The 12,086-nt window shown below is 35.1% G+C and overlaps 2 protein-coding genes across 3 annotated transcripts; both read right to left on the bottom strand.

Moving 5' to 3' along the window:
- Nucleotides 1–464: 464 nt before the first annotated feature.
- On the bottom strand, nt 465–3,038 carry LOC18422099 (uncharacterized). Its single transcript, XM_020664301.2, has one exon. It carries the CDS (start codon nt 2,093–2,095, stop codon nt 731–733), a length of 1,365 nt encoding a protein of 454 aa, XP_020519960.2. The 5' UTR covers nt 2,096–3,038; the 3' UTR covers nt 465–730.
- A 1,144-nt stretch (nt 3,039–4,182) lies between these two features.
- On the bottom strand, nt 4,183–10,397 carry LOC105420356 (uncharacterized). Of its 2 annotated transcripts, none has more exons than XR_016055054.1 (4): nt 10,202–10,397; nt 7,130–8,797; nt 6,552–7,037; nt 4,183–4,546 (listed from the first exon to the last, which is right to left on the bottom strand). XR_016055054.1 is itself a non-coding variant. In XM_011623743.3 (4 exons), the coding sequence occupies exons 2-4, from the start codon at nt 8,793–8,795 to the stop codon at nt 4,539–4,541; spliced, it is 2,019 nt and encodes a 672-aa protein (XP_011622045.2). In that variant the 5' UTR covers nt 8,796–8,797; nt 10,202–10,397; the 3' UTR covers nt 4,183–4,538. The 2 variants fall into 2 exon arrangements, 1 of the variants encoding a protein (XP_011622045.2); XM_011623743.3 differs by having other exon boundaries at nt 6,693–7,037.
- Nucleotides 10,398–12,086: the final 1,689 nt, after the last annotated feature.

Below are 12,086 nucleotides of genomic sequence, written 5' to 3'. Positions count from 1 at the left end.
CAGTTGGGAAAAATTGTTATGCTGATTACCATTAAACTGTATGTTAGAAGGAGAGAAAAGGGTTATATACACCAACAAAATCACGAGATCTTACTTCGTACCGAATGCAAGTACTTAGCGGTTTATACCTCCCTTTGTCACATCCCATCCCACTCTACAAAGTTGTCGAGTCATTCCGAAAGATATGTATGAGAGACATGTAATGAAGAGATGTTATGCGTGTCAGTGTTTTGACACAGATACAATTGTTAGGCATATCAACCATAAATTGTCCTTTCAGAATGGCATGTTCGTACATCATTCAAAAAACAAAAAAGAAACTATATGACATGTTTTTACATCATTTGAAAAAAAATAAAAAAAATATAGGCTTTCAGTTGACATTAGGTGTATTTATAATAAAATCTCAACATTTTACAAGGAAATTTCAAGAGGAAAGGTTAAAAAGGAGTGCGAGAGGAAAATAAACAATGGGAAGTTCTTGAAGTGTCATATCATATCTTGAGTGCATCAACACATGCTAACAACTATAGACACATATCCAGACACATGTCTGGTCACATGAGACATCTTCTCAGCCTCAAAACATGAGAGCATTTTTCCTTGGTCAAAATTTTTCTCACTTAATATGAATTTGGAAGGTGTTTTTTATTTTATTTTTTGAGTTGGGTAGTTCAATGAGGAAACAACCAAAAGGAAAGGAAAGAGAGAAGAAGCCCAGAATCTGTTATCAAAGCCTAATCTCTCTACAAAGTCTTTTGCATTGGCTTTGAACCCTTAAAAGCTCCTTGGCAAAACCTTGATTACCAGTGAGAAGAAGCCCATTCACCACACGTGTGAAAACTAGCCGTTGAGGAACATGACCTCTCTCTACCATCTCCACCACCATTTTTCCAGCCCTCAAAAACTCCTCTCTCCTCTCATTCACACACAATGCACTCAACATGACATTGTAAGAGTCCAAATTACCAAAACACCCCTCCCCTTCCATTCTCTCCCATACCTCAAAAGCCCTCTCCACCTCACCTATCTCACAAAAACTCCTCATCAAAATATTGTGGGTTTGGACACTTGGGGTGCACCCTTTCTCTCTCATCCTCTCTAAAAGCCCTAGAGCCCCCTCCATGTCCCTCCCATCATGGCTAAATGCCCTTATAAGCAAATTGTAGGTTGTCAAATTGGGTTCATAGCCCTTGTTTTCCATTTCTGAAAATATCAATTTTGCCCTTTCTAGGGGCCCTTTCTTGCACAACACCATGATCATGGCATTGTATGTTGCCACATTGGGCAAGCACCCTTTCTCTTTCACCCCTTCAAATATTTTGCAGGCCTTGTCTAAGTCCCCAGCCATGCCAAAGCCATGAACCAGAGTGGTGTATGTTATTGCATCAGGTACACATCCTCTCTTTTTCATCTCTACAAAGAAAGACCATGCTGAGGTCAACTCACCTGTTCTAAAGAAGCCCTTGAGCAAAATGTTGTAGGTAGAGAGAGAAGGAGAGAGATCCAACTCCACCATCTCTCTAAAAACCCTAACTGCCATTTGGGTTTTCCTCACAATGCACCAACCATCTGCGAGGATGTTATATGTTATGGTGTCAGGCTTGAACCTGTGTCTAAGAGCTCTGAACAATTCCTGGGCTCTCTCTACTCTCTTGGACTTGCACAGAATGTCTAGTAAGGTGTTGAATGCCTGCAAATTTGGTGGGCAACCATGGATTTGCATCAAAGAGAAGGCCCTGATGGCTCTATCTGCTTTTCCAGCTGATACATATCGCTCCATGATTATGGCAAAGGTTTTATGAGAGGGATGGAGGCCATGTCTCGGCATTTCAGAGACCAGGCTCCATAGTTTCTTGAAATCGCGCATTCGTTCGAGAATGTCGATGATGAGGTCGAAGGATTCCAGGGTTAGGGATTGATGGGTTTTGGAGAGATGGGTGAAGAGGAGGAATGCTTTGGGGCCATCGTTCCAGAGAGATTTTAGGGTTTGGGTTATGAGTTGGGGTGTCCAATTTGGGGAGGATTTCTGGTTTTTTAGGGTTTTGATTAGGTGGGGAGTTGGGGTTTTCTTGATCAGATCGGAGATATGCATTGCTGGTTGTGTGCGCTGAGCAGGGGCTCTAGCTCTTTAAAGGGATTGGATGAAAATCTCTCCTCTCTCTAAAGATCTATAAGATGCTTCCAAGGAAATTCAACAAAATATTCTAAACAATAATAAAGCAAATTTTAGAAAACACACATGATCACAGTACAGGAGTTGTATACAAGGAGGCCATTATTAGGTTCTAGGTAGAATTGGTCGAGTCGGTGACTCGGCTCAGTTACTTCGTCAAACTTAAAATAAAAAACAAGAGAAAGAAAAAAAGCAAATGAATATAAATAAAATATATGAAGTTAAAAAATATTTAAAAGAAGCATAGGAACCGTAGATCATTCTAAAAAGGGTGCGATCCGTTTAGAGCCGAGGCTCTAAACAATCAAAGTAAACCAAATAGTATCGCAAAATGTGGTTTTAATACTGAAAATCTTTGTGATAGTCTTAAAATATATTTTTATTTTTAATTATAAAATTTAAAAGCTTAAAAAATAGTGTAGATCAAACAGATCTATGAAAACTTGAAAAAATATTGAAAATTGATTATCCAAAAATACGTTATAAGATGAACTATTTCCAAAGCTCAAAATCCATTTTTTTCTCATGTCCATGCATCTTGATGTCAAGATGATCAATTTGAGGATATTTGGACATCAAAACAACCTCATCTAGTGAAATTTTTGATGTGGGCTCCAATGAATGGTTTATGATGAAGAATCTTTTTTTAATACAATTTGATGCCTATATGGCTAGTCCTCAGTTGGCAACATTTTTTTTTATATATGCTTTATTTGTAGAAATAAAGTTTTGATGTTCCACATTGTATATTTTAGTTGAACGGTGTATATTTGATACATCTTTTAAAATACTTGCATGTCTATTAGAATAGTGTTCAATCGTATTACACTAAAAAAGAAAATAATAATAAGAATAATAATGTAAATCTTATACCATCCAACTAAACATATTGTGTAGATTGCTGCAACCTTACATCTACAATTAGGTTGCTGCGTTATATGAACTTTTCCTAAGGTTAAACAGTTAACCTTACTATGGTTTAATAAATTTCCCATTAGAAGGTAAAAGTTAGGTCAGTAAAGGGGTGAAATTCTCACTCTCACTCCATCAAAAATCATTAGTACTGATCTAACTTCACTAACTTAAAGGCTAAATGGCAAGAGGGGAATGCTAATTTTTTTCTCTACTTATGATATGGATCTGAATATGACCTAGTTTTTAAAAAGGGTGAGGTTTGTATAAGGTCGACGCCTTCAACAATTAAAGTAAAACCACCACCTAAAAATGATGTCAAAAGATGCAGTTCGAGTGCCGGAAATCCTTGTGATGGTTTGCAAACCTATTTATATATCTAATTATGAAATTTAAATCTTCAAAAATGATGTAGATCAAGTAAATCTACGAGCACTTAAAAATCTTGGTATGGAGAGTCCAGATGATACATTACAAGATGTACAATTTTTAATACTTAAAATCTTTTTTCTTTTTTCACATCCATGCATCTCGAAGTCAAGATGATCAACTAGCGCATTTTTTGACAGCCTCTTCCAATGAGTTTATTTAGGATATTTGAGCATCAAAACAACCTCTTCTAGTAAATTTCTTGAGTTAGACTCTAATTTGAATGTTTAGAGCCTCGGCTCTATATAAACTTTTTCCTTTCAAAAAGTGATTTCAAAGTATGTTGTCATCCAATAATGATTTTGAAGTATATTAAGTCCCCTGCATTTCCCTACCCAAAATACTTATAACCATTCCCATCTTCATAGTATCTCCATCATCTCTTAAAAGTGATGTTCTAGAAGACAATTCTGACTCGAGCTCCTGCAGGGTCCCAAGTCCAAGTTGTCCATAAAGACCCAGTCGAGTCTGTGCAGAAAATAATAATCAAAATACAGGAGCTGCTCAAGTTTAGCGAGTTCCTTAGGGACTCGGCACCTTTCCTAAGTCTACGTAACTCGGCTGAGTCCCTAACACTGCTTGAAAGAAAATGCAAAATCCCACAAGACATTAGAACTGTAGCAAAGAAAAAATCAATAAAAAATCATACACATTAAACAACAAGATTATCAGAACAAAATCAATAAGGAAAATCCCAAAAATTGGAGCTTAATTGGGGTGCCCAAAAACTTCTTTTAACAAAGTCAAATTAAACCATTTGGTAAAGCACCAATAGATCTCACAAGGGATTCTTGCCCTGCTTTTCCAGAGATATTCATCAAGGACATACACCAATCATTACATTACCTCAATGGGATTGCAACTCTATGAACTTCGGCAATAAACCAACATGCCTCTCCCAGTTTTATTCCAGTATGCTAATCACGCTCTGTTTCTACATCATGCACAGAGAGAGAGAGAGAGTTTTGGCTTTTAGAATGGGCAATGCTGGCTTGAACTGATGATTGCCATGCTTTCTACATCAAAATCCTGATTAAAGAAAGAGCTCATATCATTTATCATCCATGATTCAATGCAATTTGGGTATGAAAAATGAAGAATGAAAGCAAAAAGAAAACCCAAATCAGTATGGGTAGTAACCCTCTTAAAAACGCTGACCTAATAATTTTAAGGATAAACCATGATCAGAGAAAAACAAACTAGTATGGATATACCAGCCTCTTCACTAAGGTAGTTCAAGGTAACAAGGGTGCTTGAAGACACTTATCTTAAACATGTAAATAGAAGTAATTTTGCAGTCTATTACAACATGATTAAAGCAGAGAAAAAAGTAATGTAGATAAAAAACTCACTTAGTTCAATGTACATGGTTGTTTGATGATAGTTGTATATGTACATGGTCAGGATGGGAGGGCTAAAACTATCAACTGTTGCATACTTTCCAAGAGCATTCATAACACTAACCCTGAGCGAGCTCTACAGCACACATATATCAATACTAATAATGTTAAAAGGATCGGTAAGGCAAAATAATTATAGAACACCAAAACCATATCCATTCCTCCAGCATCTGCCCAACAGGCTAGCATTGCTATAAGTGGCTCCATAATTAACTTCAATAATAGTCCACAAGGGATCAACGAGGCCTACTAAAAACTATTTGCACACACATTATTCATGCCTTTTCTTTATTCACTGACTCTTCTCATTCTACTCTTGCAGTAAACCAAACTTAAAACTTTCTCATCCATCCTCATTCTTTCACTCTGCCCTCATTCACGTTGAAACTTTCTCAAGGTTCTTGGGTTATGCCCTCATGCATGAATCCCACCTTACTCTCGGTTAGCTCATAGTGGGGTGTCTATCTGGAGTTTCCCCTCACAACTCAATAATTTCATACTGCCTATTGGCTCGAATAACTCCATTCCAGATTGAGATAAACCCAGCCGTCGATTCATATCAATGCTTTGCTAACAACTTTCCACTGTCAAACTATCAGGTTAAACGTATCCTTTCCCCATATTATACTGTTGGCTACTGCATCTCAATGCCTTGTGCATATCCAAAATTCCCTTCTTTCCACCTATTATTAACTTCAACTCATCCATCTTCAGATCCCAAATTCTCAACAATATTCCTCTCCTCCCAGTTTAATAGTCTCCATCATCTTCAGAACCTGCTGAAATCCTTCACTTTAATAGATCTATTGGCTCAACATGGACTACCTCATATTCAAGCCTCCCGAGCTTCACTGATCTCGTACCTACGAACATAATCTCCTCAAATTCATTGAAGACACTATATTGTTTCTTAATAAAACATGGCTCCAACACAGGATTGGCTCATCCTTCATTACATAACATTAAAGGAAACATCAGAAGACAATTAATATGCTTTTATTTGGTTCAACACAGCATTTGACTGCTTCGGGTGCACTGCTTTGCACAAAGGTGTGTCAAAATATTTACAAATATAATATATTAAATGAATATAGGCCTATTGAAGTCACATAGGTTGGGATCTTGATGGATGCCATGTCAATCTTGATGCCACAAAGATGCCTTAGTACTCCCAATGCAACAGCATTTTCTTATTTCTATATTAATGGGATATTTCGAATATTGCCAAAAGAAAATGCATACATAAACTTTCAAAGAAATGCAATATATGCTATAATCAGAAGAGTGCAGTCAATTAATTCCATGCTTTAAAAGACTAGGATATGTAGGTTTATGGATTCTACAAGATGTTTGCAGCAATGTAATTTCACTGGTCTGAATGCAACTGGGTAGGACTGTAAATGGAACATCCACATTCTAAAAGACATAATTGCAATGAGGACATCCAAAACATCTAGCAAATAGTATTTACTGCATAAACTGATTTATAGGAAACAACAAATTAATTTGATATCAAGTCATTTTAACAGTAAACGATACATGTAAACCATTTGACTGGGAGATTTATAATGTCATGCAAACTAAATATCATTCCATATGCTACAAGAATAATGTAAATGAGTAAAGCATCTCACAAATGATCATCACCGACAAAGATATTTTTCTTGAGTAAAGCATCTCGCAAATGATTATCACCAACAAAGTGTACTCAGCAAATAGTGATGATTGTGGTGATGTCAAAACAAAAAAGTAAAAACTTTTTCCCTTTACTCAACCTGAAGGTGCCTCCATATCATCATTATTCAGCCACGACTCATCACTAAGTGGTAAAAGAGGTGCTTCATTATTCGTGACCCACTCTGATGTGATGTCTATCTCATCAAAAATAATAGGAGCAAAATCCAAACCCCTCTTGCATTTCTCTTTCAAGTACATGTTGTATTTTACAAACACCAAATCGTCCAATTTTTCTTGGTCTAATCTGTTCCTCTTCGAATGGACTTGTTCAAAAAACCTCCAATTCTTTTCAAATCTAGAAACACTACAAACTTGACTCAACACTCTTATTGCGACTTTTTGTAGTCTAGGCGCCTCCACACCATATTCCAGCCACCACAAACCTGAAAACAAAAATGACCAAAGTACTGGCAATTAGTACTCAAAAAGCCGAAGAAAAATATTGAAAGAAAGAAAGATCTTCAAAGACACATACTTGGAAGGGTTGTAGATCTGCCCATGATTGCAAAGTTATTGCCCATGATTCCAGTTGGAAATGCATATTTAGGCAACTCAACAGTCATCTTCTGTTGATCTTCCTGGTCTGGAACCATCCTATGGAGCACCTCAAATAACCCATTCTTTAAGGGCCCATCAAATAACCCATTCTTTAAGGGCTCACCAAATGGAAGCAATTTGTTGTAAAATATATGCGGGTTAAGATATGCACCAGCTGCATGTAGTGGGGTATGGAGTTGTTTTTCCCACTTATCAATCAAATCAAGTATAGTCTTGTAATTTTGAGAAACACCATTGAAGTGTTTTTCTATGGACTCTTTTGCCCGATTCATGGCTTCTAAAACATAACCCATAGCAGGTTTGGACCCATCAACAATTTTTAGAACTTTAACTAAAGGTTCAGAAATTCCAATTACTTCTTGAGCTGCTGACCAAAATTCATCAGTCTGTATAATAACAGCAACAGGTTGGGCATCAGCTCTCTTGCTAAACTTTGACTCTTTCCACTCCGGATGCGAAAACATGTGCCTCAAGTTATCTTTCAAACAAAGAATGCATTGCAATGAAATGAAATTAGAAGCAAACCAAATGATGCCTGGATGTAGTAGCTCTTTCCCATTCGTAAATCTTCTCGTCATCTCTAGAACCCAACTATGACCATAAATGAACTTTGTAATCAATCTAGCTTTATTTAAAACAGATGAGACCAATGTCAAACTGCCCAAATCCTTTAACATTGAGTCTATACAATGTGCAGAACAAGGAGAACAAAATATGGATTTGTAGTTTTTCTTTAGTAGTTCACCAACAGCTAAAAATTCATCTGTGTTATCAGTCACAACCTGCACAACATTTTCAACACCCACATCTTTCAACACCGACTCAAAAAACCCCAAGAGATAATGAGAATCTTTGAGGTGCCCAGATGCATCAAATGATTTTAGGAATACAGTTCCTTTAGGACAAGCGACAAAAAAGTTCAATAATGTTCTTGACCTATTATCATTCCATGCATCACACATGATTGTGCACCCACTATCTTTCCATTCTTTCCTTAAATCATTAACAAATTCATCGGCTTCTACCTTGGCCCTCTCCAGTAATGCCGTTCTCACTGCCTCAGAACTAGGACCCTTATATCCCACACCACAACTTGCTATAGCATCAATCATGGGTTGGTAATACCTTGACTTTGCAGCATTAAACGCTAAGCCATTGTCATAGAAAAATAGAGATATTAATCTATCAGCCTCCTCTCTTACTTGTTTTTTCCAAGAACCATCAACTGAAGTTGGAGTTGTAATTTGTGGACTGAATAGTGATGGAGAAGGCATAGTTGGTGTTGGAGAAGCTAAATCTAGAGTGATTGGATTGATTGAATTTTGAGAAGGGGAGATAGGTACTTCAGAGGACCGCTTTTTCTTGGAGACTTTGTTTCTTTCAACAGATTGTACACTCTCACGAACTTGGGTGCTCAAGGACAATGGAACATTTGGACATGGTGCCACGTCTTTGTTTTTCAGTCGAGCCAAGTGATTCTTGAATCTGGAGATACCTCCATATAACTCTTTCCCACAAAAATTACATTTCAAATGTTTCTCCAAAGGTGTGGCATACTCCCAATATGGATCTTTTCCCCTCATCTCTGAAATGAAGAATAAACCACAATGGATTTGATGCTTGGAAACATGCAAGCATAACGATAAAGATATAAAGGCATCACATAATATGGCTATTGCCATTTAAGGGTACTACAAAAATAGCCATGTATAAAAAATGGAGAGAACAAGAGCAGTCTCATCACTTGTGTATAACAATGTAAAATTGACTTCTTGAGCCGAAAAACGTATTTATCAAAACAGAGCACTTTAATCATTTCTATAAACTATGAGAGACTACCATGCATGTGCTTGTGCATGCATGCATGTGAGACTTTACCTATATATTTGGCTCTTTCATTGACAGTTGAAATTGAGACTATCATTTTGACAGAACAAAAGTAACTGCTTCCCTAGTATCAAGATCAGAGATTGGAATATTTTAAAGATTTCCATGGCCTATTTATAATTATTTGAGCATAATGTCAACATAATTTTAGAGTACTAGTACTATTACTACTAAACCAACCCACAAAAAAAACAAAGCCAGTTTAACATAAAAAATATTGGTGATATTTAGTAACATAATTGGACTACTATTACTGCTACAGCTACACGACTGATACTGCTGGTACTATTGTAAGTTTAATATTTGTAATAGTAATAACTTTCATAATCCTAAAAGCAGTGACTATGGTAATGATATTAGTGATACTGATGATGATAACTAGTTCGTAAGAACTTTTCTTAAATATAAGTTATTGAGAAGAGAATTGTCTGATATTCAAGGTTTTACATAAGAAAAAAAAGAAAGATAAACTAAAATTATCATCAATATTTTTTAATTGAACGAAAATAAAACAACTTAATGATTATACTTAATTCCAAACAAGCTGTAAAATTTTAAATAACATGATACAATAAATAATTTTACTTGTGTCCAGTTAAAATCATGAATAGCCTTATCCAATCTGGTTCCTATCCCATTTTAATGATAATTAGATAAAAACCAAACATAAAATTTTACACAAAAATCTAACCAGATAAATAAATAAAAATTAGGGTTTTCTAGGGAGAACAAATTTACCGCGAGTTTTTCACAGGTTCTACCGAGAAATTGAAAAAACGTGTTTGTGGATACACAGAGACGTCATTTCTTACCTCTTGTTCCACAGTTCTTTCCTTTTACTTCTCCCAAGTCCTATAAATTACGATACCCATTTTTTGCCGAATTTCTCAGAGTTCCAAAGCCCAAATTAAAAATAAAAGAAGAAAAAAAAAAAAAAAAAGATGTTTTAATTACCAAGAAATTGCCAAAGAGTTATTATATATAGATTGGACCAACTCCATAAAAATAAAATAAATCTAATACAGTCTCTTTTCTGGTTTACCTCTATATCACCGCAATAAAAAATGATAAAAGAGAAAATAAGGAAGATAAAAGTAAATACCTGGATTTGCCGGAAAAAATATTTGAGATCGCCGGAAAATGGACCAGTGACCGGATTTACATTTCCGGCAACCGGAGAACCGTGAGATATCGAAGCGACGAGGAAGTGAAAAATAAATCTCGGGTGCCGATTTTTATCGGGCTTAGGATGGAAACGAACCGATATTTTAGCGGTTTTCGTAACCGGCATTTTTGGCGTATTTTTCAAAGCTTAAAGTTTAATATATCGTAGTCCCATTGTGGAGTATGTTGTTCCAAATCGTACACCGTCAGTTTCCTTGATGGATGGTGAATATTGGTGGGAGGCGGCCCGCAATGAAACAAGTCTCGTAAAATTCATCCCACGGGTCCATCAGTTTAAATGGACGGCGGATGTTGCCGCCTAGGACTATACGCCCTTTCTCCAATGGAATCTTTATTCCCTTCCGGAAAGAACGAAATTTCGGCTAGAAAGAGCCAATGTCACCTAAATTTTGGGCTCTTTTTTTAGTAAAGTGTTTGGCCGAAGGTTTGTATTACACTTTATTTATTTTATTTTATTTTCAGTTTAGTATAATTTAGCTTAGTTCGAAGTAAATAATTTATAGTTTAGTATGATTGAGATGACTAAAATGCTAAAAAAATGGTTGTACTTCCAATTACCACCTATTTAATATTTGGAAAAAATTTATATAATATTGTGGCCTAAACAATCAAACTTACGTGTACTTCAAAAATTCACGAGAAGTAGCAGTTTCGATGTTGAAAAACCCTCAAATATGATCATCTCGACTTTGAGATACATAGATGTAAAAAAGAAATGGATTTTGAATTTTAGAAATAGTGTATCTTGTAATGTATTATCTGGACTGTCAATTTTCAAGTGTTTATAAAACTACTTGATCTACACTATTTTTTGAAGGTCTAAATTTTATAATTATAGATGAAAATTAATTTTTAAGTCATCATAGATATTTTTGGTACTGAAATGATACCTTTTCATACTATTTGGAGGTGTACTTTACTTTGTTTAGGGTCTCAATCTTATAAAAAAAACCACATTGCTAATATTTTATTCATTTTCAATTATTCCAACTCAGACTCATGTATAAGTTAATGAGCTTTTTGAAATTAAATTTTTTTAAAAAAAAATTAAATAGTTTGTCTCTCATATGCATTTTGATAAATTGACATATTAAAATATCAAAAAGGCAAAGCATAGATGAGATTAGTCCATCTCAAGCATCACAATATGAATAGAAATATTTAGTATTTTTCTTCTTCTTATTACTTTTTAATTAAGTAGTTGACATTGTTCTTATCCATTGAGTTTTTTAGTGGGTCCTACCCCATATTACATTTCATCAATTCATCATCATTCAAAAAGAAAAACTTCCACCAGTTCATCGTCCACCATCACCTTAAACATTGTCAAGTGGAATATGTTGGGAATTAAAAATTTCCATGAGTTATAAAGTGAGGCTTTATTTATTTTTTATATTATTTTAATGGGGCTGCAGCCTTCTCAAACCATTTCCTATCATTAATGCCTTAAAAAAAATAGAAAAAAAATGGTGTGGGTTTGTATAGTGTATAGGATCTAAACTCAAATAGTGTCGTGAAATGTGGTTTTAATATTGAAAATCTTTGTGATAGATTTAAAATATATTTTTATATTTATTTATATAGTTTAAAGCTTGAAAAGTAGTGTACATTGATTTATCTATGAAAACTTGAAAATATTGAAAATTGACGATTTAAAAATGCGTTACAAAATACACTATTTTCAAAAGTTGAAGTCCATTTTTTCTCATATCCATACATCTTGATGTCAAGATGATGATCAATTTGAAGATATTTAAGCATCAAAACAACCTCTTCTAGTGAAATTTTCGAAGTAGGCTCAA

Source organism: Amborella trichopoda, chromosome 4 (assembly GCF_054954075.1).
Source record: "Amborella trichopoda isolate Santa Cruz 75 chromosome 4, AtrichopodaSantaCruz75HAP2 v2.0, whole genome shotgun sequence".
NCBI lineage: Eukaryota > Viridiplantae > Streptophyta > Magnoliopsida > Amborellales > Amborellaceae > Amborella > Amborella trichopoda.
This window is presented reverse-complemented; position numbering and strand designations above follow the sequence as displayed.

What these genes read in the sequence shown, in the direction of transcription:
- LOC18422099 (XM_020664301.2), bottom strand. Translation starts at nt 2,095, where the DNA reads ATGCATATCTCCGATCTGATCAAGAAAACCCCAACTCCCCACCTAATC.
- LOC105420356 (XM_011623743.3), bottom strand. Translation starts at nt 8,795, where the DNA reads ATGAGGGGAAAAGATCCATATTGGGAGTATGCCACACCTTTGGAGAAA. An exon ending in CAGATCTACAACCCTTCCAA is followed by an intron (nt 7,038 to 7,129) that starts GTATGTGTCTTT and finishes TTTTGTTTTCAG; the next exon opens with GTTTGTGGTGGCTGGAATAT.